A 24,648-nucleotide genomic window follows, 5' to 3' on the forward strand; every position below is an offset into this window, starting at 1 on the left:
ATACATTATAACAGGATCACAAAAACCTATTTTACTACATTATATTTTTCAGTTTGATGGAACACTTCACTCACCATCCGGATCGACTTCGTTAATGCAAGCCATGACCTCTGCCTCTGTAGGGTTGTGACCTACGGAACGTAAAATCGTTCCTAGTTCTCTGGAGTCAATGGTACCACGTCCATCTTTATCGAATAATGAGAAGACTTCCCTTAATTCTGCAATGTAATGAAAATACGTGGTCTGTAAGTGAAACCTTTGACCATCGAGATACTACATGATTAACGACGATAAGTTAGAGGAGTCTGACTTCTGGTCAATTATAGGGACGTAACTGTATATATAAGCATTAAAAGCCAACGATTCTTGCATTTGTAAAAGAGATGTTACCTGTCAAGTGTTCTTCACTCATCTCCGCCTGTTAAAAGAAAGAAATGCGAGGCACATTATTCATTTATCAATGATAATAGAGCGAAACAAAATGCCGACATATTTATAAAATCTTAATTAATTCAGACCCAATATCGATGAAACAGAAGCAAAAGAGAAGACATAATACATGGAGAGGTTTGGTTTTCAAATGAGAATAAGACTTCTGATATTTCGTTATTGAGTCGAATGCTGTTTGTTTTAATATTCAATATGGATATTCATTTTACTTTTTCCAAAATATGTTAACAGCAACACTGTCCTCCTTTGTTATAATTATCATAAGATATATTGTCATCTTTAAACTCTGTCTGCTTTATCCGTCTGTTTTTCTTCTTTCATCACTCAATAAAAAAAAGAAACATCATTGATATATATGTAATGTTAAACGTATTGGTGACATTTGTATACAATTTCCCTAATAATGTGAACATGGTTGACACTTATATTACAGACGTATTATTCATATCAATTACATTGCTACATTCTATACGAATATTTTTCATATTAATGATATGTGTACATTGTATTATTTTTCAATTCGTATTGGTGACATATGAATGGAAGCCATTTCTTACGAATTGCAAAAAGCGGTGAAACTATTCTAGACACATCAACAGGTTGAAAACCTTGCCTTTCACTTCCACACTAATCACAATAATATTGTATACAATGTAATATAATTACCCATTTCCATGTACTTAAAATGAAAAAAATAACATTGTTTAGCAATCAATATTCTTGTGTTGACAAAATATTTGTTCAAAGAGTGATCGTTCATATTTCATGAATTATACTATTCCCTTTGAAACTTACCACATTAATATTCAGTATTCTACGAGCACATTTAGGTAAAAATTGATATATGTTGAAAACATTGGGAGCCTACACAAATATGGCATACGAATAGTGCACTGGCATTCAAGGATATAAACTTACACGTGCTTACAATACTTAACAGGAAAGATCTTGTCTCGTGAAAAAAACCAGATATCATACAAACCGATATCAGATGTCACACCTCATATAATATAACCAAAATATAATTTGCTTAAATTCTCACCCGCACCCCAAGCTAACACAGTTCCTTTCTAATTCAATTCCTTATTACTCAGTACTTTCAGACTTATAAAATCAGTACCTTAGAGTTATGTTATGCTAGTGGTGTGTATTGATATCTATATGGAAGTAATGACAAGGAAATATTATCATTATTTAAATATTAAAACATCTCTCACGTGAATTCTATATATAGTAATCTCGTACCTGTTGCATTTTGCTCCTGTTCCTTTTAGACAACGTGAACTCGATGGTACCTTCCAACCTGTGTCGATAACACTACAGGGGCTCATGTGGGGTAATTTGTGTGTCGATAACACTACAGGGGCTCATGTGGGGTAATTTGTGTATGTATATAACAGTAAAAACAATAGCAAACTAAGTTCTAGTTTATAAAATATCAAGTTTTAGCTAGATGTAAGTTGTCTATTGTCAAATCTTGTCATTGTTTATATACTCGAACAGATAACAGGGAGGATTGGTGAAAATCATTGAGTGTAAACAGTAATATAGAAAGATGTTTGAACATTATCCACCGACTTCTGCATGAACAACAACGACCCTTTGATAAAATAATAAGTTAGCTGTAGTATACCTTTTGTTTGAGATGTGTTTGCCTTATTATTGAGATGAAAAGTCAGATATGTTATTTCCACAGATCCATGTGAAAAAATAAGTGTTATTTGTTTTTTTATCTGTTTGTCTTTTCTTTCTTTTTTGTTTGTTTGTTTTTTGTTTTTATTTTCCATTTATTTGACATCATAATTTATTTTGGTTTACAAACACAAACACGTGTTGTAAAGAAGCTTACAAAATCCCATTATCCAGGAGATCGCATTGTTAATAACTAGCTAGTGCGGTGTAGTCTTTCGTTAAAGTTTACGCACAGAATCAAACTTTGACCTCTCATACAAATTATTGCATGACTGATTCTCTAAGATGTTTGAACCACTGTTCGTTTGTCCGCATTGCAGGTAAACGATCGGATTGTCAATCAAAGTCACCAAATCACGTGGATTCTTACATGTACCTATACATATGTGTCAGACACCCTTCCTCGGCGACACCCACATACACATGCGACACTCAAACGTTTATTTGGAGATATAATGCTTCTTGACATAAAGAAAATGAGACCAAATAGCTACACGTACATCACCAAGTACCGACTGACGAATGTGTATCAAAATGTTTCTAGCTTATAAAATTATAAATGTAATTAAACAACATAGTACAGAGATCTTATTGTAAACAATCATTAATATAGAGGTTTGTCTATGATTGTTACTTATATTTTAATACTTTGCATATTGATGGCATTTTATACGTAAACGTTTACACGTTGGTAACATTTACAGATTTATAAGTGTGTGTATTGAGATAAGGGTTGGATTCCTACATTACAATGTTGAGTATATTTATCTATTTCTTAATTTCTACAGAAGGTTGGTAATCAGTCGTAAATTTTCTGTTCAATCTTTGACATACATGCATGGTGGCTTATTGTTGCCATTTCGACTTTTCGCCTTGCAAAATGGCACAAATCAGCCACCATAGATTTCACTTTCATATAAAACTCTCACTCTTCTTCGCCCAATAAACGTTTGGTAAATTCGCCCTAATATGCATAAACTCAGGCCCTCAGCTAAAAAAAAGTGTAGCTCAGCTTGAACACATGTACCTCAGCTGAAACACAGGTATATCAAATTATACACACGCATCTCGCCCTAAACACACGTATCTCAAATCAGACACAGAATCCCTGCTTAAACAAGGGTATCTCTGCTTACACACAGGTATCTTACCTTACACACAGGTATCTCAACTCAAACAAGTATCTTACCTTACACACAGGTATCTCAGCTTACACACAGGTATCTTACCTTAAACACAGGTATCTCAGTTCAAACAGGTTTCCTAGCTTAAACACGGGTATCTCAGCTTCAACACGGGTATCTCAGCTTACACACAGGTATCTTACCTTAAACACAGGTATCTCAGCTGAAACAGGTGTCTAAGCTTAAACACAGGTATCTCAGCTTACACACAGGTATCTCAGCTCAAACAAATGTCTAAGCTTAAACACATGCATCTCAGTTTTAACACATGTATCTAAGTATGAACACATTTATCTCAGTTTAAACTTTGGAGATGACACAGTGTTCAGAAAAAAACAAGTCAAAAGTGATCAACGTTTTATTGTTATTTATTGGATAAGTTCAATAAATCCTTGTTTGTGGAAGGTGAGACACTTCCTCTGCATAACAACAATATCCAGCTTATAGTTTTACCAATATACATAGAAAACCATGTATTCTATTGGTGAACCTTGAACTATGAGGATTCGAAATGTTCATTGCCGCGGGCATAAGGAATAGTATGTGTTAGGCTGCATACGTACATCTGATGCTTTGGTATTCTGAAATAAAAACGAAAATAAGATATCAATAACGTCTCATTTGTGAGTTAATCTTTATTGGTGTTTTATTTCTCATTTATTTATTGTTTTATTTATATATTTGTTTATTTATTGTTATTTTTTTTAATTTTGGAAATTTAAATCAGTTTCATCACAAAGCTGACCCTTTGGACTGTTATGATAGGCCATGTCATAATATCGTAAGACATGTGTAATGCCACTTATCTCGATATTGAAAATCGTGCCGTCAACGTTAAAATTAATCCTTTTCTTTCTTCGAAATGAAGATTTTAAAATGCTTGAAATAGTTGCATAATCAATCCAACTTCATGCTAAAAAACTGAAATCATAATACGTTATTTCTTAAAAACATTAACTTAGTAAATAAATATGCATGATTTGTGTTTGAATTTCCTTTGGAAGAAAGAGTTATCAGTATAAATAAGACAAAAAAAAAAAAAAAAAAAAAAACAAAACAAAAAAAAAAAAAAAAAAAAAAAAAAAAAAAAAAAAAAAAAAAAAAAAAAACAAAAAACAAAAAAAACAAAAAAAAAAAAAAAAAGCCCAATGCTTCATTAATAGAATTCCATCCGACTGATTCACAGTATATTATTGTTATTATTAAATTTAATATTTAGGAATGACAAAGTGAGAGGGATATGTGGTTCTTTTGTTTTCAAGATAAGAAGATAAAGTTCTACACTGCCTTACCTCATGTCTACTTCATTGACATCATAGTGACAAAGGCTGGAATATAGAATTATATACATACACTATACATAATTAATGCAAACTAAATATGATTTAGTAGAAGATTTATTGCACAATTTTCTATTCTCTATATTCAATCAGTAGTAAACATTATCGTTCTTTTTTCACGTTATGACATCATAGTAATTCAGTGTGAAATTTGAAATGGTATAATGTTTGATCAGTAAACGGAAGCATGCACCTCAATATCAAACCACTGTACCCGCCGTAACAAGCTGTTTCCTCACACTTCACACAACTTTCCCCGATGTCATTAATAGGCCACTCCTTGCGACATTACATAAATCTCCCCACCGCAATTAATCAGAATTTTTCTAACCTTATCACCCTCTCAACTCTCAATATTATAATTGATCAGACTTTTTCTAACCTTATCACCCTGTCAACTCTCAGTGTTATAATTAATCAGACTTTTTCTAACCTTATCACCCTGTCAACTCTCAATATTATAATTAATCAGACTTTTTCTAACCTTATCACCCTCTCATCTCTCACTATCATAATTGATCAGATTATTTCCATTCAAATCACCCTCTCTGATCATTCCTCACTATCAAAGTAAATCGTCAAACCATCTCTATCCAGACCAGCCTCTATGGCCAACGTTTAGCTTCACCGTTTATCAGACAATTTCCATCTAGATCAACGTCACTGATTAATTCTCACCATCATAAGCAATCAGACCGTTACCATCCACACCAGCCTGTCTCATCAACTCTCACCTTCACAATTATTCAGATCATTAACATCCACGCCAGCCTGTCTCATCAACTCTCACCTTCACAATTATTCAGATCATTACCATCCACGCCAGCCTGTCTCATCAACTCTCACCTTCACAATTATTCAGATCATTTCCATCCACGCCAGCCTGTCTCATCAACTCTCACCTTCATAGTTTATTAGACCATTCCCATCCAGATCAGCTTCTCTTATCATCTCGTCAACTTCCTCATCCGTTAGTTTGTCCCCTATCGATGTCATCACGTGACGAAATTCCACAGCATTAATGAAACCAGTCCCTTCCTTGTCGAAAATACGAAAATTTTCTTTCATTCCCTCTTCATCTTCATCGTCCTGTTCTTCTAATTTTTTACTCATCATTACCAGGAAACTCGCAAAATCGACCATCCCCGTGTCTGTAATATACAATGCCATGATAAATGATAATGGACAATCACCATACACAATATATTGTTCTCCTAACAGTTTATGCAAGGTCTATTCTCATTAACAACAATTTTAAGCAATCCCACAACATCTTCTCATGACGTCATCATCAAGTCGAACGAAAACGGTCTTTTCACTTCACTATTTTTGAATCATTTGAACTCTTACGCACGAAAGAAACACCTGCCAAAATAACAGATATGAACAAATCTGCTCGACTGAATGTCGATAACTTCGTCATCTTAGTTTAAAAATGAGCAAAGGACTGACTTGATTTCCAGCACTGCCCTAAACGTGAGACTGCCGATACAGTATAAGGAGGAGGCTAATAAACATTGGATCTCATCTTTCTATTCTCACATAAGAATTGCTTTATCTGTCTGATGTAAACTTCAAGTACCACTGTAATTCACATTAGCCGCATTTCTCAATCTTTTCCTCCCTTGAAATCGCCAAACGTTTTGATAAGCGTGGTGATTTTAGTTTCCTTATTGTGAATTTTCCATTTCTGGTTAGCAACTTGCCTGCTTCCCCAGTCTATGGTGTTTACATGTTCAGGGTGATTCGATATTCAAGGACTTGTTCCTATTATCACGATCCCGATTCTGGGTTCCTAGTTCCAAATTTATTACGTAGGCGGTAATAGTGATTAGATTTTATGGCTTAACACTGGTTCAATCAACTTATTAAGCACTTTAAAGAATTATTATCTCAAAGTAAATATTAAGCCATTATTATTCCCATCAATATTGTTTAGACTTCAAAAAAAATCCTGGCACCAAAAACACATTCATGTTACTTCGAGTTTTACTGGTTTGGTTGATTAACAGGACATGCTTAATCTGTGCCCTTGATGCTGTTTGGTCAACATGAACAGATATGGGGATACAAATGAGATTTCATACTCACTGTCCCTGTCTGCCTCTCCCAGCCATACTGTTAGCTGTGTAAGTGTTGGATTCATCCCTAGCGATCTCATCACTGTTCCACAATCTTTCGACGGAATGGAACCTTCACCAGCATCAAACGCCGAAAAGGCGTCTTTAAACTCTGGAATATCATTGAAAAAATGATAAACATTGTACAATCAAACAGAACTATAATATGTATATATATATATATAATCACATATTTGTCCATTACAAATCTATATAAATTAGTTAACTGCCGATGTGTAGCTAGAAATAAGAAAATTGAATTCATAACACTTATCATATGGATTCATGGAGAACTACCGTACCTAAAGTTTGCATAAGTTAACACGGCGGGTGTCATTGATGAAGCAGAAGATGCTTACTCTTCTGGGACACCTGGTCTTATTATCCTTGTACCTTTTCATCTCTGTGTAAACCTTTCTTTTGTTCATATTTTGCCATAGTTTCATGGAATTTGAGTCGATTATAGTTGTGCTGCCATGTTGTTATTTTCTTATTATTTTTATTCATTTATTTATTTTTTTGTAACATGTTTGGAGGAGAAAATGGTCCACGTGGAAATAATGTAACTCACCGTTTACCTGCTCCTCTGTCAAATTCTCCACCTGTAAATAGATAAGTAATAAATCTAATCACAGTTTAATCCGCGCAGATCAATGCCACCTCTCACTGGATACAAAATTGTTGACATCGTGAACTTGACATTCAAGAGCAATAACAAAAACATAACAAGTAAAGACCATGTAATACTCTCTTTTGTCTAATCTAGTTATAACGTACAGAACAACAGGAATTAGCTATGGTCTTTGATATGTATGTACTTACACCACACAGTCCACATGTAAATCGAAAGTCAGATCATTTATTTACCTACAGAAGAATTTAAGGTCAAATCTGGAATCGGGTTTAATCATGTTTATGTCAGGTTTCATAGAATGTGATAACGGTTCTTCATTGATAAAATCCAGGAGTTTAATAGATTACATATTTGTACAGAAAATATGGTACGTACTTAAGTCAATCTGACGACATCACAAGATACCACAACACTGTACAGTACACAAACCTTAGCTATCAGTTATTCTATGATAAATGTATAAACTGTTCCAGCACATACCATTTTTAGTCGTTTGTAGTATCTTCATCCACGTCTTTTACTTCGTTCGGAACACTGTAATCAATGGCGGTAGTGTTTTGATTTACGAAACAATGACGTTTTAACTAACCACTGTAGGGTAGGCGGTGCGGCGTCTTTCAGGGAGTAGCTTGGATAGATTATTAAAAAACAATGTTACTTCACCTTGATGGCGCTGAACTCTAGATAACTTATTTCTACGTATTTTATACAAGTATACACATAGAATTAATATGATACTTTAAAAGTCATTTTGTTTTCCTTGAAAATATTTTTGTTTTCTAAAAACAGGTTTTTCATTTTGATTTTGAGATTAAAGTTTTAAAAAAATGTTCCAAATTAAAATGCTGCAACTATTTTCTTCAATTTCGTTAAAGAACAACGTGTTAAAAACATTTTTTTTTCTTAATGAAATGGACGCGATAACCGGTTAAAGCAATGGCGTACGTACTTGTACAATTTAACTACTGGCGACTATTCGAGGTGAGGACTCAGAAAAGGACGGTCTGTGCTCATCTGGTCGTGACTTTGAGCTAGACACTTACTTGCTTTGAATTCGAGGTGACAGGATTCCCGTATACTGTTCAGTGTGGTAGTCACCATATTCACTACCAGGACATAACGCCTTAAAATGACACTGGCTGTTGACGTTGGGTTGAGGTTAAACCAAGGAAACAGCTTCATAAAAAACATCTATAACGTATTTCTATCTGTGTTCGCGTTACTTAACAAAGGCATCAGATCAATTAATGTTTTAATATAAAAGTACAATATAATTAGTTATATGTTTCAGCTTCTTACTTAACTGCATTTGGTACCAATATATTTTTTGCGGATATTTGTGACTTAAAATTTACACTTCAACGTTAGCTTATTGTCGTGATCCAGTAGGATACCGGAGATAGGGCGTCGCGGGTTGAGCGAATTGAATTCTAGAATGCAAAGAATTTGGGATATTCTGGGTCCTTACCGTTGTTCATCAATGCACTATCATATATATAATGTGTAGGATTGAATAAACAATGAACTTAAATTAATGTTTTTTGGACATCTTCATTTGCAACCGAGCTCACATACATCAGTATTGACACATGGTTTGATGTGACAAAAGTTAGAGAGACATTAAAGTGACACGTTCCATGCCTGCCTTCCTTGGTATTTTACAAGCAGTCCCGAATTTCTCAGTTAACGGGGGATATGAGAAGATAAGTTTGTGATAATGGGGTATAAGTTCTGTCAGGATTTTAAATAAATTTTATTGTATCCGGAACAGACACTCGTGAATGGCATGTTTAACGAAGTAGACATATTATCTACCGTCGTTCTATTGTTCAACACAGTTTGTTTGTCCGGGTCCTTTAACTACTAAATGGTACGCTTGTATATTACAGGGAGGCCATTTTATAACTAAATGCTGTGATACCAAGGCCTTGTCACCAGCCAAACATGTCTCTTTCAAATTAACTAAAAGGTCAAATAAATAAAACAAAAACGGTATTCGAGATCAATTAAGAGTTTACGACAGAAACATTGTGATAGCCAAGCTTAGTTATATTTGACAGATAAGCACAATAGATTGAAACATAGCCTAGTATGTTATCCTTAAAATTTAAAATTCTTTCAAAATTTTAAATAAGAAAGGGCTTTTAGTGATATCGCCCAAACTACACATGAGGATGAAATATGCAGTGACATTGTTTTTAAAACCTACTCATCACTACCTCCACTTCGGATCCCGCTACGTCAATACTTTATAATGTAGTGTGGAGAACTACAGGAAGCGAAACCTCAGTGAAACGTTTAAATCAGGTGAAATCATACCACAACGGTACCCTCCTCATATCATACAAGATGGGATTAAGAAAGCTTTACATCTACAAATAAAGCTAAAATCATTTATTCACCAAGAAAAGAAAGCCAAAACTAATTTGTAATAATATTAATAACAACTCACAACACGTGATATAAAAGCCTCTCTGTTACAGTACACCAGATGCTGGAATTATTCAAACAGGATGAAGCATTGAATGAAGTTTGAAAGAAAACCATATTTATCGACAGCAGAAGAGAATACCGATATGTACTTTTTATCATTTTTTTTTTCAAGCACTAAACTACAATGTTTCAAATGAATAATTATTTTCCATTAAATTATGACGTCACATTGCTGCATTTGTTATGACGTCACAAACAGTGTCAAGTAACAATGCATTAAAACAAATTGTGTAATTAAACATCATAGATATGCAGAAATGAAAACGCTAAAGCTTAAATACACCAGTTTTTTCAAGTTTATTTTGAATTGAGGAAACAGTCGCCTGAAGATGGCCTCTAGGCCTGAACATGTGTTTATTCCGTATTATGTACGTGCTATATTGTTGATTGTGACGTCATTAAGATATTAAAAGATACAGAAATATACAACTATCACTTTAGAGAAATATATTTGGATATAACTAACTAAATAAGTTTATAAATATTAGGAATGTTATCGTTATAACATGTGGAATGAACAAAGAGAGATAATCCATTTAAATGTAGAATAATAATTTAACAAAACGCAGAGAAATGAGCACTGCTGTCCAGATTCGCGCCAAACTGTCACACCAGCTTCACGAGATCCCACGGTGTCTACGTCACATTGCGTCTGTAGTTACCACCAAGAGACTGACCATCAGATCGTTAGAGGTGTTCCGCTCTCCACAAATTCCATGATCAAAAGACAAAGCCTTGGTGAGTAAAAGTGTAAGTGGCCTGGCCTCCCTAACACAGGTTCCCTACAAGATGACTGATCCCTGTGGGAAAGGCGGCTTCCATCCCCCCCACCTCCAAGTCTATCGCGAGGGAAAGTCCCTCCTACCGTTCTCGTTCAACGTCGTCAAATGTATCTCGGACTGATATGACGTGTCGTCAGGACTATCCCGGAGTAATGGCTGTTGTCCTGTTACGACGTGTCGTCAGGACTATCCCAGACTAATGGCTAGTGACCTGATATGACGTGCCGTCATGTTTATCTCGGACTAATGGCTGGTGTCCTGATATGACGTGTCGTCAGGACTATCCCGGACTAATGGCTGGTGACCTGATATGACGTGTCGTCAGGACAATCCCGGACTAATGGCTGGTGTCCTGATATGACGTGTCGTCAGGACTATCCCGGACTAATGATCTGGTGACCTGATATGACGTGTCGTCAGGACAATTCCGGACTAATGACTAGTGTCCTGATATGACGTGTCGTCAGGACTACCCGGGCTAATGGCTAGTGACCTGATATGACGTGTCGTCAAGTTTATCCCGGACTAATTGCTGGTGTCCTGATATGGCGTGTCGTCGGGACTATCCCGGACTAATGGCTGGTGACCTGATATGACGTGTCGTCAGGTTTATCCTTACTTTGACCACTTACACTACGCGATACTCGAAATCAACCTCTAGACCTCAAAGGTTTTTGGGAAATCGGTTTAGTTGAAATTTAGTATCCTCATTCTGGGTTTAACATGAATGAAGGCGAATTGTGGTTAGAAATGGTCGTCGGCGGTAGTGAAAACGTCGCGTCTGTGCAGTTCGATCCCGGAGCATTGGCGAGACTGCATATGAAAGCAGGTTATTATTCGACTGTGAAAGGCCTATTGGGATATCTGAGGAAAGGAATGGTATCATGTTCAGAATGAATGTCGACGATGTTGTTAGCAGAGTTACGTTAACGATATCGGCTAGCTTACGCATCGTCGTAAGCGAAACATCAGCGAAATTGTTAAGTTTCAAGAAAAGGAGATTTTCAGAAGGAAAACACAAAGAATTACATGACAGACGTCAAATTCTTTTCCATCTACGTATTGTGTGCGTAAGTAGAACCCCAAATGGTAGGTAATATTGCTTACGTTTCTTATTCATTAATTCGTATGTTAATCCCTTCAAGAATGAAGAATAATATGGATCATGGAAAAATAAGTAGATGAAAAATTGATATATTTACAAAATAATGTAGTGACTGAAAATGTAAGCTTGTCACAAGGTGCAATGTATTGAATAACATAGCCACCCAGTAGGACACAAAAATAACAAGAACTCGTGTTTTACTGAAAATGTAAGCTTGTCACAAGGTGCAATGTATTGAATAACATAGCCACCCAGTATGACACAAAAATAACAAGAACTCGTGTTTTACTGAAAGGAATTTTGAACAAGATTGAAATAAATGATGGTATTTGAATATTCTGTCTCGCCTTCTCAAGAATAACACAAACGTAAACAGATCAGTCTTGGATATATTTAGTGAAGACATGCTGCAGAGGAGGCTGGTCAACATACAACGAGTAACTGCGTCGGCTACAAGCTTATTGCATTATGCACATGCTTATTCACAATCTGGAAAAATAAGAAAACATTTTTAATAAAAGCAAAATAAATGAAGGACTGATATTATACTACAGATACGTACATCTAGTGAGGTCTTTGCTGAGACGCTGTCTTCAGTCACGTTATATTTACACAACATAACAATTTCTTTTGATGTTGCCGTATTTGTTTAAGAGGACCTATCTGGTTTGTAGGAAGGTTAACATTACACCGTGTAATCCATTTATTTCAAACATTTGTAACAAAACGCATTGATGAATTCTTAATTATGTGTGAAAAAGTAGAAGCATGAAAATTTTTTCCTGAAGTAAAGTATGTGTCCAGTCCTTAGGCCTTTAGAATGTATTGTCTATTTGTTATTATAATGAGTATACATAGACTCACAACGCTTTATATCTAATTATATAAAATATTTCTCATTATAAGGACGGGCTTAGATAAAAGATATTTGTCATTAAAGATATTTTGTCTCCAAACATTGGATTAGAAGTTCATTCCGTGCTGCAGTAAAAGTTCCGGCGACCAGCTGTTCAAAGTGATCACACATGCAATTTGTTGGCTTTGTAGGGTATTTTCACCAATTACGTCACCATAAAGTGCTCGCGATCAGGTATTTATGATGCACTATATATTTGTACATTAATGAGACTTTAGATAGGACTATATTTGTTTTATCGCGGTCACAAACTTTTCAACAAAACAAAATCCCTCAGTTGATATAATGATCTCCATCAGTCTCGTATGAAGTAATACACCTGTTATCTGTCAGATCTCCTCTAGAATACCAAATGCCTGACTTCGAGTCATGGCTGATAAACAACATGGACCCTCTCAGCAGCGCGTGCTATATCTCTTCAATACATTTGTAACACTGTATCATTATGTTTTCCATATTTTAATTCAATACAATTATTGTTACCGAAGAAAATCACCATCAAAACACAGTTCAAGACATGTTTAGGTTAAAAATGAACAGGATGATTTTTAACGCAAGTTTCATACATGTATGCTAGGTCATGAATAAAGACCGGTACTTGGCACAAGTAGGTCAATATCTCTTCCCGTATGGAATGTCAGATTGTCATTTGAACCTTACCCACTTGGGATATCAATGCAGCTATATAATTAAGTGTACCTGTATATGCTACCAAGATTTCGTAGATGCTGCGATAGAATGACGCCACTCTCCGTGTAACAACTTACACTGAAAAATAACTGGTAAGTACATATCACATTGCTTTATACCAGGACTATACAGATATTCTGGTTTTAGAATAAAATCTGTTGCTTGAAAAAATGGAAAGGAATTGGTCACCGGTAATGACAATTTAGATTTTGTTCATTTCCGTCAATATTAAACAATGGAGTGTATAAACATCTATTGTATAACATTCATTTTTATCACGTAATCCGCCTGTTATCTAGTAAATTCACCCAATACATACTTTGTATATGGAACTGGTATATCCTGATATGTTTTGCATTTGTTGCGTCAGTCCGAAATCAATTATGATGTCACAATGTGCACAATGACATTACGTCACGAACTGAAATGAACAAAACGGCTTTGTCCTTCACAATTTTGCTTTAAACCAGCAAAATGTAACTTTTCTGAGTTATGTGATAAAATATATCTTAAATTTGTTTCTAATAAGATTTCTTTTGAATCTTGTATCGAAGTTCGATTGTTTGCTAGCAAAAATATAAAATTCATTATTTATTTTTTTCGATAGTGGCATGGTTCAGAATATATATATTTACTGTTTTTTTTTTTAATTTACCAGATAATGCAAATTACACAATTCATATCCATGTATCGAAGTGTATTGGCATCAGGTTGTTTTCAGATTGCCCAGTCTTTGTAGTAACATTCCTCCTTCACTGACTTTGTGTAACGTGATGTTACACTTTGTCATGACTCCATTTCTCACCTTTTCAAAGAGACATTACTTGATTTGGGGAAAAACGTAAGATAGGTGACGTCGCCGACAAAGATGCCTGCCTCTCCAGAACAAGTGACATCTGTGTACATGTCGGCGTTCGTTTCATTTGACAGGTTTTTATAACAAATCATGGCCGAACTGAAGAACATTACTGGAACTATAAACTCAGATGTCCAAAATGACGTCATGCCGTCTAGTGACGTCAAAGATACTGAGCAGGAAATGAAAAACTTGGAGTCGACGTGCAGCAAGGCTTTAAGGACAGTTGTACTTGTCTGTGTGTGGATATCAATGGTGAATATGATTTCTTTATCTATAATATCTAATTTCTACTGTGGCTGAGAAGGATAAGGGAACACATCGTATTATTTCCGTGACTTTGTAGTATTTAGTTTAAACCCAATAAGATGCCACCACATTGTACGTTATCTAGTAGTTTCATTCCTTGCGAATTCATGCGACTACACCACAGGAGATGAGAACAAGCTGTAGAAACACCAAATTATACAGTTAGGTCTAGACAGGCTACCTAACTTCTGTCGAGAACAGTCACTGAGCGGATATAAGTTCCTGTCAGATAATTGTTTATTGAAGGTAGAATGTTTTTGTTTCTTCCCCTAATTTGTTCTAAACAAAACATACTCTGGAGGAAAAACACCTTTGTTTCAATCCTATTTCAAACGGTTAACTAGCAATACCGTTCACACATAATAAAATGGATTCTTTTGTTATATGACCTAGATGTACATCAAAATTGAATCTTGTATTAATATGGTGTCAACAGTTTCTTCAACTTCGATGTCCTTTCCCAGCCACCGTTGTTTTTTTTTTATTATTTTTATTTATTTTTTTTTTGGGAGGGGGGGGGGAGAGGGGTGTTTTTTTGTTTTTGTTTTTGTTTTTCTCTTTTTTTTTTAAGTCTCATCAAAGCAGAAAATGACATTGTACGTGACATCATTTTCCATGGTCATAAGCAACGGTTAGGGTTTAAGAAATATCTTTCGAAAAATAAATGAATAAAAACCAAATGAATCTTCATGAACCGACAGTCATAACCATTTTTGTACAGGGAACATATATGGAAATAAATGGACCAACGTTAAAAGACTTGATTTTGAGAACAAGAAGTAGTTACGAGGATGTCACAAGTGCTGTTTCCGGTCGTAGCGTTGGGAAATTTGTTGGTGTGGTGATTGGTGGGTTGATAACAGACAGATTTGGCCGTTACTCTGATCTCTTCATTGCTCTGTCACTGACTGTAGCGGCAATAACTGTGGCCATTGTTCCGTGGATCAACCACACTGATGTTCTCTGGGCGTTCTACCTCCTTCTTGGCATTACAATTGGAACCATCGACATTGGTGAGACAAACACTTAGCTCTAAGACACGTCCTACTTGTTACAGTGTAACACAATTTTCATGCCAATATTACGTATCATTTTGTGACTTATTTCCAAATTATTCATTTAAAGATTGATTGTTTTAAAACAGCATAGTTTAAAAGTGATAGCGTCATACAAATGACATCAGTCAAATAATACCCAATGCTCTTTTATGAATTACTCAGCGACGCTTTATATTATGTTTTAATAGTGTACTAGAGATGTAGCGAATTCGACCACCTAATATTCTTTGGTCTTCGTTGCAATTTCAGCTGGACAGAGAATAGTGTTGGTCAGTTGGAAAGAAAAAGCGGCTTCTCCAATGCACATCGTCCACCTGGGCTACGGCGTGGGTGGATTTGTCGCTCCTCTCATCGCAAACCCCTACCTAGCTGTCACAGAGACTGTGGGTCCTAACACCACAAACTCGTCTATTTCAAACACATCCATGATACCGACTACCACTATCCCAACCACCACTACAACCAGTGTTATCTCCCCTTCTCGTATAGAATATGCCTACGCCATTGTAGCTGGAATAGCTGTTGTTGTAGCTAGCGTTCTTTACGGATATCAATGCAGAACCTCTCTTTTAAGCCGCAAGCATGAGACAATGAAAAGTGACAACCAGAACCTCACCAGGACTAGAAAATGGCGGGAAATGTTAAACCCGGCCTCCTGTGCTGAAGGTCACTTTTGCTTTGGGTTTCTTATACTGGTTGCGTTGTTCTTGAAATATTTCGTATACACAGCCTGTGACAGAATGTTCTCGACGTTCATTAGATCGTATTCAATCGACCACCTAAACTTCAATAATGATGATGCCAGTTATCTTAACACATTGTACTGGATCTTTTACGCTGTCGGTAGATTTGTAGGCTTCGTGTCCGCCAGATGGGTCAGTGTTAAGGTTCTACTGATGGTTGAATCAGCCTGTTTGTTAGGTGTCAGTGTAGGCCTATATACAATAGCAACCTATTCTCAAACAGCGCTCTGGGTGTTAACAGCAATGGCAGGGTTCTTTATAGGACCCATTTTCCCGTCAGGAATAGCATGGGGTGACCTCCACATTGAATTGACAGGACTGGCCATCACATGGGTTTTACTTGGAAGTTCCTTTGGGGGGCTGGCTTTTCTAAGATTCGGCGGTTATGCCTATGATCATCTTGGCAACAAAGCTTTTGTGTTTATGTTTATGATATTAACGATAACAGTTCTCTGCGTTGATATTCTGCTAACTGTCCTGAGTTTGGCTAAGAAACGTATTACTGGTCGGAAGGGTTAGGGCGGATCCACAAACTTCTGGTGTTTTATACGTATGATTAACCAACTAATGTACAAAATAAAAAAAATACAAAACATAAAATAAGAAGTTACGACGACGTTCCTTAAGATACAAAGATTTTCTTAGGATTCAGTTAAGAAATAATGGTAGAGTGTCGGTGTGAAATGTTTACACATGGAGTAAAATCAGAATTACTGGAAATGTGTTTTTATATATGGAGCAAAACCGTTTGAGCTACAACGAGGAACTGACATGTTGGATATTGTATATTATACGTACAACAAAATAAATTGTAATGGTCCATATTACACAGAAAACATGAACAATGTCTCATTTTTATATCAACAGCTCGATGACAGATCCTGACATCGCATTACTTACATAATATATACAATGTATATTATTGGTGTATCACGTGACATCAAATGACATACATGTGTACCACGTGACATCAAATGACATACAGGTTTACCGCATGACATCAAATAACATACAGGTTTACCACGTGACATCAAATGACAAACAATTGTGTATCACGTGACATCAAATGACATACAGGTGTACCACGTGACATCAAATGACATACATGTGTACCACGTGACATCAAATGACATACAGGTTTACCGCATGACATCAAATAACCTACAGGTTTACCACGTGACATCAAATGACAAACAATTGTGTATCACGTGACATCAAATGACATACAGGTGTACCACGTGACATCAAATGACATATAGGTTTACCACGTGACATCAAATTACATGCATGTAATATATACAATGTATATTATAAGTGTACCACGTGACATAAAAATGACATACACGTAATATATACAATGTATATTATTAGTGTATCATGTGACATGTTGTGCTACCCAGTAGGAGTAATAATGATGTTTATGTTAATATCTGTCAGCTATACCAGTGATATATGGAATACTGAATGTTAACTTGTCTGTCAAATTTGATACACTGATAATTCTGATCTATTATATTTTTTGTTTTTATTCTGCATTTTCATATGTCGGAACAAGGTCACGTGTTCTACGATTTTTATTTATATTGCACTGTAAACTAGATAATTTATCATATCGCACCGCTTTTTAATAAAACAATATTTTTAATAAGAGGGAATTTCTATTCACGTCACGCATCTTTTTTAACCAATTAAAAACAAAAAAAAATCTTCAGCGCCCATCATTTGTGATTGTAAACATGGAGGCAGACGACTGGCAAGTTTTCAATGGGATTCGCCGAGTTTCTGTAATGTTTGTTAAATATGAGATTGCGGGGTGAAATAATCAAATGAAATGTAATACAACCATTGATTCAATATGAGAATTGATTAATATCGACCTCGGTCGGATGTAAAATACTTTCTCATATATCAACAAATGAACATTGGGTGGTGTCTGTGACAAATAACTCAGTATATAGAAAAAGGGAGTTATCTGTGTCTCTCTGCTATGTATAACTCGCCCTAGAGCCTATATAAATTACATTTGTATATTTTACAACAAAAAGAGCAACATGACTGATAATCTTGTTTTCCTGTGCAAGTCAGAAAGATTGTCAGAAATAGATATATGTTAAAAAAGCAGTGTTTAAGAAAAAAAAATTCGAAAATAATAGAAGGCTTGGGTCTGAAGTTGGCGACTGTATATACAATTGTAGAAAGGTTAGAACCATTTGTTATTTTAACCTCCCCGTCCAAGACGGATGCCAGCTAAAGGTCAATATTGTTGATTACCTTACAGTAAAACAAGATTACAACAACACCGGTATTAGGAGAGCCTTGCATTCCTCAACAGATTCACCAGTAACCGATTAAAATGCATCTCATTAGCAGTTTCCTGTTGTAAACCCATGATGTCAAAGGGGGGTAACTCTTGCTGCCCTATCAAACTAACGATTAAAAATGGAAAACACGGAAATTAGTTAAGTAGATTGAATTAATAAGACAGCATTAACAGAATGGGGCACATCTAGCTGTGCTTAATGATTTAAATACTAACCCATTATTTAACAAAGTTTATGTCACGATCGGTAATTAATTTTATTCAAAATTACCTAAAGGTGCTGTTGTACTTGGCGATGGTGGCGTTAATACGCGTAACTACAACAGAAACATGTAAATGATATAATGTACATATAGAAACGGTTTCTGTGGTCAACACTTCTGTCGTAGAAGTACTTAAAGCAGGTCGTTAAAATTATATTTCGTTTTACTACGTTGTAAATTACCAAGTCTCTCGATTACACTCAGATTTAATCCTTCTATTTCCCTCCTCAAGTTCAATATCTATCCCCTCCTAGTTCAATCTCTCCATTACCCTTCTTCCATTCAGTATCTCGACCCCCCTCTCCCATTATCCCTTAGTTCAGCCTCTCGATTCCCTTTTCCTAACAATGTAGTTCAGTTTCTCTATTCTCTAGCCTTAGTTCAGCCTCTCGATTTCCTTTTCCTAACAATGTGTTTCAGTTCCTCTATTCTTTGGCCTCAGTTCAGTTTCAGAATCCCCGGCTTTTGTACAAATCTCTCTTTTAGTTGCTTAATACTCTCCACTTTTCCCATCACTCGATTCCCCCCTTCCTGGTTCAGTCTCTCTAAATCCAATCTCGCTACCCCCCCCCCCTCCCCCCACCCCCCCCCTACCCCACTCCCCCAACTCATCCTCACACTTCCCACTTCCCTTGATTTCCTTCCTTTTGATATTCTCTTCCTTTTTCCTCCATGCTTCAGTGTTAGGATTTACTCAATCTCTTTACAATCGAAAGTCTGACCAGGCGTAAAGCCGGACAAGTCTACCAATTAAGCTAGAGAAGAGGGGAGCAAATTATACACCAGCGAGCTAGGTAAACAACAGGGCAGACACCTGATAATCAGCTGGCAAACTGGAGCTTCAATGGAGCGTAAAAGTATGGCAGCATAATTCACCAGATGATTTTTTATATATATTAAGCGGTATGTCCGTGACACAGTCCTGTCAGATGAAATGATAAGTGGGCGTGTCTATAGGGAGAGAACTGGGATAATATGCAACATATAAAACTTTATTCCGAAAGATAAAAATAACCATACAAATGAAAATAAAATCTTACTCGATGAATTCTCCAGGAATGAAGTATTATTAAAGATTAAGGCATTTTTCTCCACTTCACGACGTGTGTAATGTAATTAATAGATAAATGATAAGCTAATAGACTACACGGTTCTTGTAATCTACAATGCATTTATTATTCAGGTCGTTATGTATATATCGTGTATGTAGCGAGCGTGACGTCAGTCTTATTATTATAACCTCAAATTTAATAGCAAGGGGCGTGTATTATCAAGGTCAGGGGTCACTGCAAAGCGTTACGATGACTATAGCGAGAGTCTATATAGGCTAAAATGTTTTAAAGCACCCTATGTACGGAGGGGAAGCCGGGTTTAGGCAGGGCAATGTTTGCAAGAAAATCGGATGATTTTGTCAAACATTGACCACTTGTTTCGTGTGAAACGTTGTAAAGTGAGTGATTCATTCAAAAGATTGACCATAACATTAGCTGATAAATCAGTATTAAGAACGCGTTATCTTATTCAAAGTTGAAGATTTTTATCTTGGAACGCTTGGAGTACTTTACATTTCTGTCCGAAGTGAATTTACCAAGATGCCACATTGGAATAATGAAAACGGTATGCAGAGGGACAGCAAGCTTGAACTTACGTCTGTAGAACTAAGGTAAGGATTTCTTAAGTTGACGGTAACACTTTCTAACACAACCGTGGCAATAAGACGACGAGATAGCTATGCAGATTGAAAATTAAAATAAGTAATAAAACCAGAAAATATACGATAGTGAGATAGATAGACAGGCGTAAAATATTTCTTAATAAACAGGCGTAAAATATTTCTTAATAAACAGGCGTAAAATGTTTCTTAATAAACAGGCGTAAAATATTTCTTAATAAACAGGCGTAGAATATTTCTTAATAAACAGGCGTAAAATATTTCTTAATAAACAGGTGTAAAATATTTCTTAATAAACAGGTGTAAAATGTTTCTGAATAAACAGGTGTAAAATGTTTCTTAATAAGCAGGTGTAAAATGTTTCTTAATAAGCAGGTGTAAAATGTTTCTTAATAAGCAGGTGTAAAATGTTTCTTAATAAGCAGGTGTAAAATATGTCTTATTAAATAGGTGTGAAATGTGTCTTAATAGACAGGTGTAAAATGTATCTTAATACAGGGGTGTAAAATATGTCTGAATACACGGGTGTTAAATGTGTCTTAATAAACAGGTGTAAAATGTGTCTTAATACACAGGTGTAAAATGTGTCTTAATACACAGGTGTAAAATGTGTCTTAAAACACGGGTGTAAAATGTATCTTAATACACAGGTGTAAAATGTGTCTTAATACACAGGTGTAAAATGTGTCTTAAAACACGGGTGTAAAATGTATCTTAATACACAGGTGTAAAATGTGTCTAATACACGGGTGTAAAATGTATCTTAATACACAGGTGTAAACTGTGTCTTAATACACAGGTATAAAATGTGTCTTAATACACGAGTGTAAAATGTATCTTAATTAACAGGTGTAAAACGTGTCTTTATAAACAGGAGTAAACTGTATCTTGATAAACAGGCGTAAAAGGAGTCGATACGATAATGAGATAGACAGGTTCAAAATGTGCCTTAATAAACAGGTGTACAATGTGTCTTAATACACAGGTGTTAAATGTGTCTTAATAAACAGGTGTACAATGTGTCTTACTGTAATCAGTAAAAACAGCAAGTACAGGATAGTCGGATAGTTATACGAGTGGCATGTGTCTTAAAAACAACAACTGAACGATAGTGGTACACAGTATTTATGTAGGTGTAAAATGTGTGAGATACTTGTGACTCACATGAGAATATCAGAAAAAAAAAATTGATATATTTTTTTCTGTATCTTACAAAGTCATCACCCACATAATCTAAGACGCGCGGTATGATTGTCATAATACACTATACGACATAGTAAAAATAAATTATGCGCGACTATTTATTTCTGGAAAGTTGACACATTTCATCTCTACACAGGGAAATCCGTTATTAAAAAGTTATGCATCAATGACCCACGTTATACATAATTATGTCTATTTGTTGTCGTTACCTGGTTTTGATATGTCTGACAGTTGTCTCGCACACACGGCTTCCTTCTTTCTTAATTAATATTCAGCTTGTCTCTAGCGGACAGGATGAAAAAGATAGCGAGCTCATCACACAATCACGAGCGCACCAATACACGTGGTATCATCACATAATCACGAGCGTACAAATACACGTGGTATCATCACATACTCACGAGCGTACAAATACACGTGGTATCATCACATACTCACGAACGTACAAATACACGTGGTGTCATCGCATACTCACGAGCATACAAACACACGTGGTATCATCACATACTCACGAGCGTACAAATACACGTGTCATCACATAATCACGAGCGCACCAATACACGTGGTATCATCACATAATCACGAGCGTACAAATACACGTGGTGTCATCACATACTCACGAGCGTACAAATACACGTGGTGTCATCACATACTCACGAGCGTACAAATACACGTGTTATCATCACATACTCACGAGCGTACAAATACACGTGGTATCATCACATACTCACGAGCATACAAATACACGTGGTATCGCGAAATAATCACGAGTGTACAAATACACGTGGTGTCATCACATACTCACGAGCGTACAAATACACGTGGTGTCATCACATACTCACGAGCGTACAAATACACGTGGAGTTATCATATACTCACGAGCGTACAAATACACTTGGTGTTATCATATACTCACGAGCGTACAAATACACGTGGTATCATCACATACTCACGAGCGTACAAATACACGTGGTATCATCACATACTCACGAGCGTACAAATACACGTGTTATCATCAAATACTCACGAGCGTACAAATACACGTGGTGTTATCAAATACTTACGAGCGTACAAATACAAGTGGTGTTATCACATACTCACGAGCGTACAAATACACGTGGTGTTATTACATACTCACGAGCGTACAAATACACGTGATAACGTCACATACTCACGAGCGTACAAATACACGTGGTATCATCACATACTCACAATCGTACAAATACACGTTGTATCGTCACATACTCACGAGCGTACCAATACACGTGGTGTTATTACATACTCACGAGCGTACAAATACACGTGGTATCATCACACTCACGAGCGTACAGATACACCTGGTGTCATCACATACTCACAAGCGTACAGATACACCTGGTGTCATCACATACTCACGAGCGTACAAATACACGTGTTGTTATCATATACTCACGAGCGTACAAATACACGCGGTGTTATCATATACTCACGAGCGTACAAATTCACGTGGTGTTATCATACCACTCACGAGCGTACAAGCACGTGGTGTCATCACATACTCACGAGCATACAAATACACGTGGTATCATCACATACTCACGAGCCTACAAATACACTTGTTATCATCACATACTCACGAGCGTACCAATACACGTGATATCGTCACATACTCACGAGTGTACAAATACACGTGGTATCATCACATACTCATGATAGCCACCTTCAGTGATGCTTTTGTAACATCGAACCACGATAGTGCACGAAATGTTTCGGATACTTAGAAAAGTAAGTTGTTGTACCATGTTAGAGACGTGGGAGTTGGAATGCTGGGAAGAGAGACACTGATAACGAACGCTTCTGTGTGCGACCTCTACTTAATATATGTCTGAGGGAGCGATATTTCCTGAAATATTTTAAGTTAATGACATTTGTCTTCTGAAGACGGTTCGTGATTCGTGTCACCTGATCACAAACACCTATCATTGGTTTTTAAATAATGAGGTCTTGAAACACTCATTAGTACATATGGTTGGAACTGAATTCCGAAGATATTAGAAATAAAGTAATTCTAAAAAAATATAAGTAAATAAAACAAAATAAAAAAAGATGAAAACAATAATTAATATATGTGATACTATTTATCGTGTGATCGGATATCTGACAGAATTTGGTCCTAAATGTTAAAAGCATTTGAAATAAAACGTTTTTACCATATCGAGTTATGTCTCATGTCTTACTTCCGTTCAGTGGCAGACATATTTACATAGGACTACGATATGCGGTTTTTGATTCCATGTGTTGGTGTCTACCAGTCAAATTATTGCAGAAATTTTGTATTAATTCCCAAACCTAAGGTTGGAGATTTTCCTAATTTGTTTGCACATTACAACTCCTAAATCGTGTTTTATCCATTCAATCTAATTAAACTTTAGATTCATTCTCAAAACTTTGTATAAAGTAACATATTCTTATAAGGAAATGTAACCCAGTGGATTGTTCATCGTCAGAAACAACCAAATGCACTTGTCTGTTGTATGATTCTCTTGTCAAAATTACCAACTAGTCACGACAGAGAAAATGCCATGCTGACAGGATCGTTGAATATCAAGATCCAAAATGTTGTAGTGGGGATATCAGTTTGCGACCTGGACTTGGACAGTTCCAGAATAGGAACGATTCACACGCCCCAGATCTTCACTTGGGACTACAAAGTTCAACGCTCTACCACCTGAATAATCACGATCTTTCCTTAAATCAAAATGTGACACTGTACTTAATTATAACAAACGATTAAACCAGAGAGACTCTCGCTAATTAAAATTGACAACATGTCACAATT

General features: G+C 36.0%; 3 protein-coding genes across 3 annotated transcripts in view; 2 read left to right on the plus strand and 1 right to left on the minus strand.

The window, feature by feature from the left end:
* Positions 1–8,521, minus strand: part of LOC132552712 (calcium-binding protein LPS1-alpha-like) — a 28,951-nt gene extending 20,430 nt beyond the window's left edge. Inside the window, exons 1-6 of the mRNA XM_060216905.1 lie at positions 8,464–8,521; positions 7,658–7,677; positions 7,358–7,388; positions 6,758–6,898; positions 5,569–5,817; positions 75–218 (exon numbers count right to left, since the gene is read on the minus strand). Of these exons, the coding sequence (XP_060072888.1) occupies positions 75–218; positions 5,569–5,817; positions 6,758–6,898; positions 7,358–7,388; positions 7,658–7,677; positions 8,464–8,521 (643 nt within the window). The remainder of the gene's footprint in view (positions 1–74; positions 219–5,568; positions 5,818–6,757; positions 6,899–7,357; positions 7,389–7,657; positions 7,678–8,463) is intronic.
* Positions 8,522–14,352: 5,831 nt separating this feature from the next.
* Positions 14,353–16,891, plus strand: LOC132552714 (sodium-dependent glucose transporter 1B-like). The gene is made up of 3 exons (XM_060216906.1): positions 14,353–14,517; positions 15,293–15,584; positions 15,879–16,891. Exons 1-3 carry the CDS (start codon positions 14,353–14,355, stop codon positions 16,889–16,891), a joined length of 1,470 nt encoding a protein of 489 aa, XP_060072889.1.
* Positions 16,892–20,337: 3,446 nt separating this feature from the next.
* Positions 20,338–24,648, plus strand: part of LOC132552716 (neprilysin-like) — a 67,256-nt gene continuing 62,945 nt past the window's right edge. The window contains exon 1 of the mRNA XM_060216908.1: positions 20,338–20,618. Within this exon, the coding sequence (XP_060072891.1) occupies positions 20,548–20,618 (71 nt within the window). The 5' untranslated portion in view covers positions 20,338–20,547. The remainder of the gene's footprint in view (positions 20,619–24,648) is intronic.

This window comes from Ylistrum balloti, unplaced genomic scaffold, assembly GCF_031769215.1.
Source record: "Ylistrum balloti isolate Yb309-2 unplaced genomic scaffold, AGI_CSIRO_Ybal_v1 Utg370272, whole genome shotgun sequence".
NCBI classification, from domain to species: domain Eukaryota; kingdom Metazoa; phylum Mollusca; class Bivalvia; order Pectinida; family Pectinidae; genus Ylistrum; species Ylistrum balloti.

Excerpts from the sequence above, each read along its gene's own strand:
- LOC132552714 (XM_060216906.1), top strand. The coding sequence starts at position 14,353 with ATGGCCGAACTGAAGAACATTACTGGAACTATAAACTCAGATGTCCAA. Across the intron at positions 14,518-15,292 it reads TCTGTGTGTGGATATCAATG|GGAACATATATGGAAATAAA; the intron begins GTGAATATGATT and ends ATTTTTGTACAG. Across the intron at positions 15,585-15,878 it reads AATTGGAACCATCGACATTG|CTGGACAGAGAATAGTGTTG; the intron begins GTGAGACAAACA and ends TTGCAATTTCAG.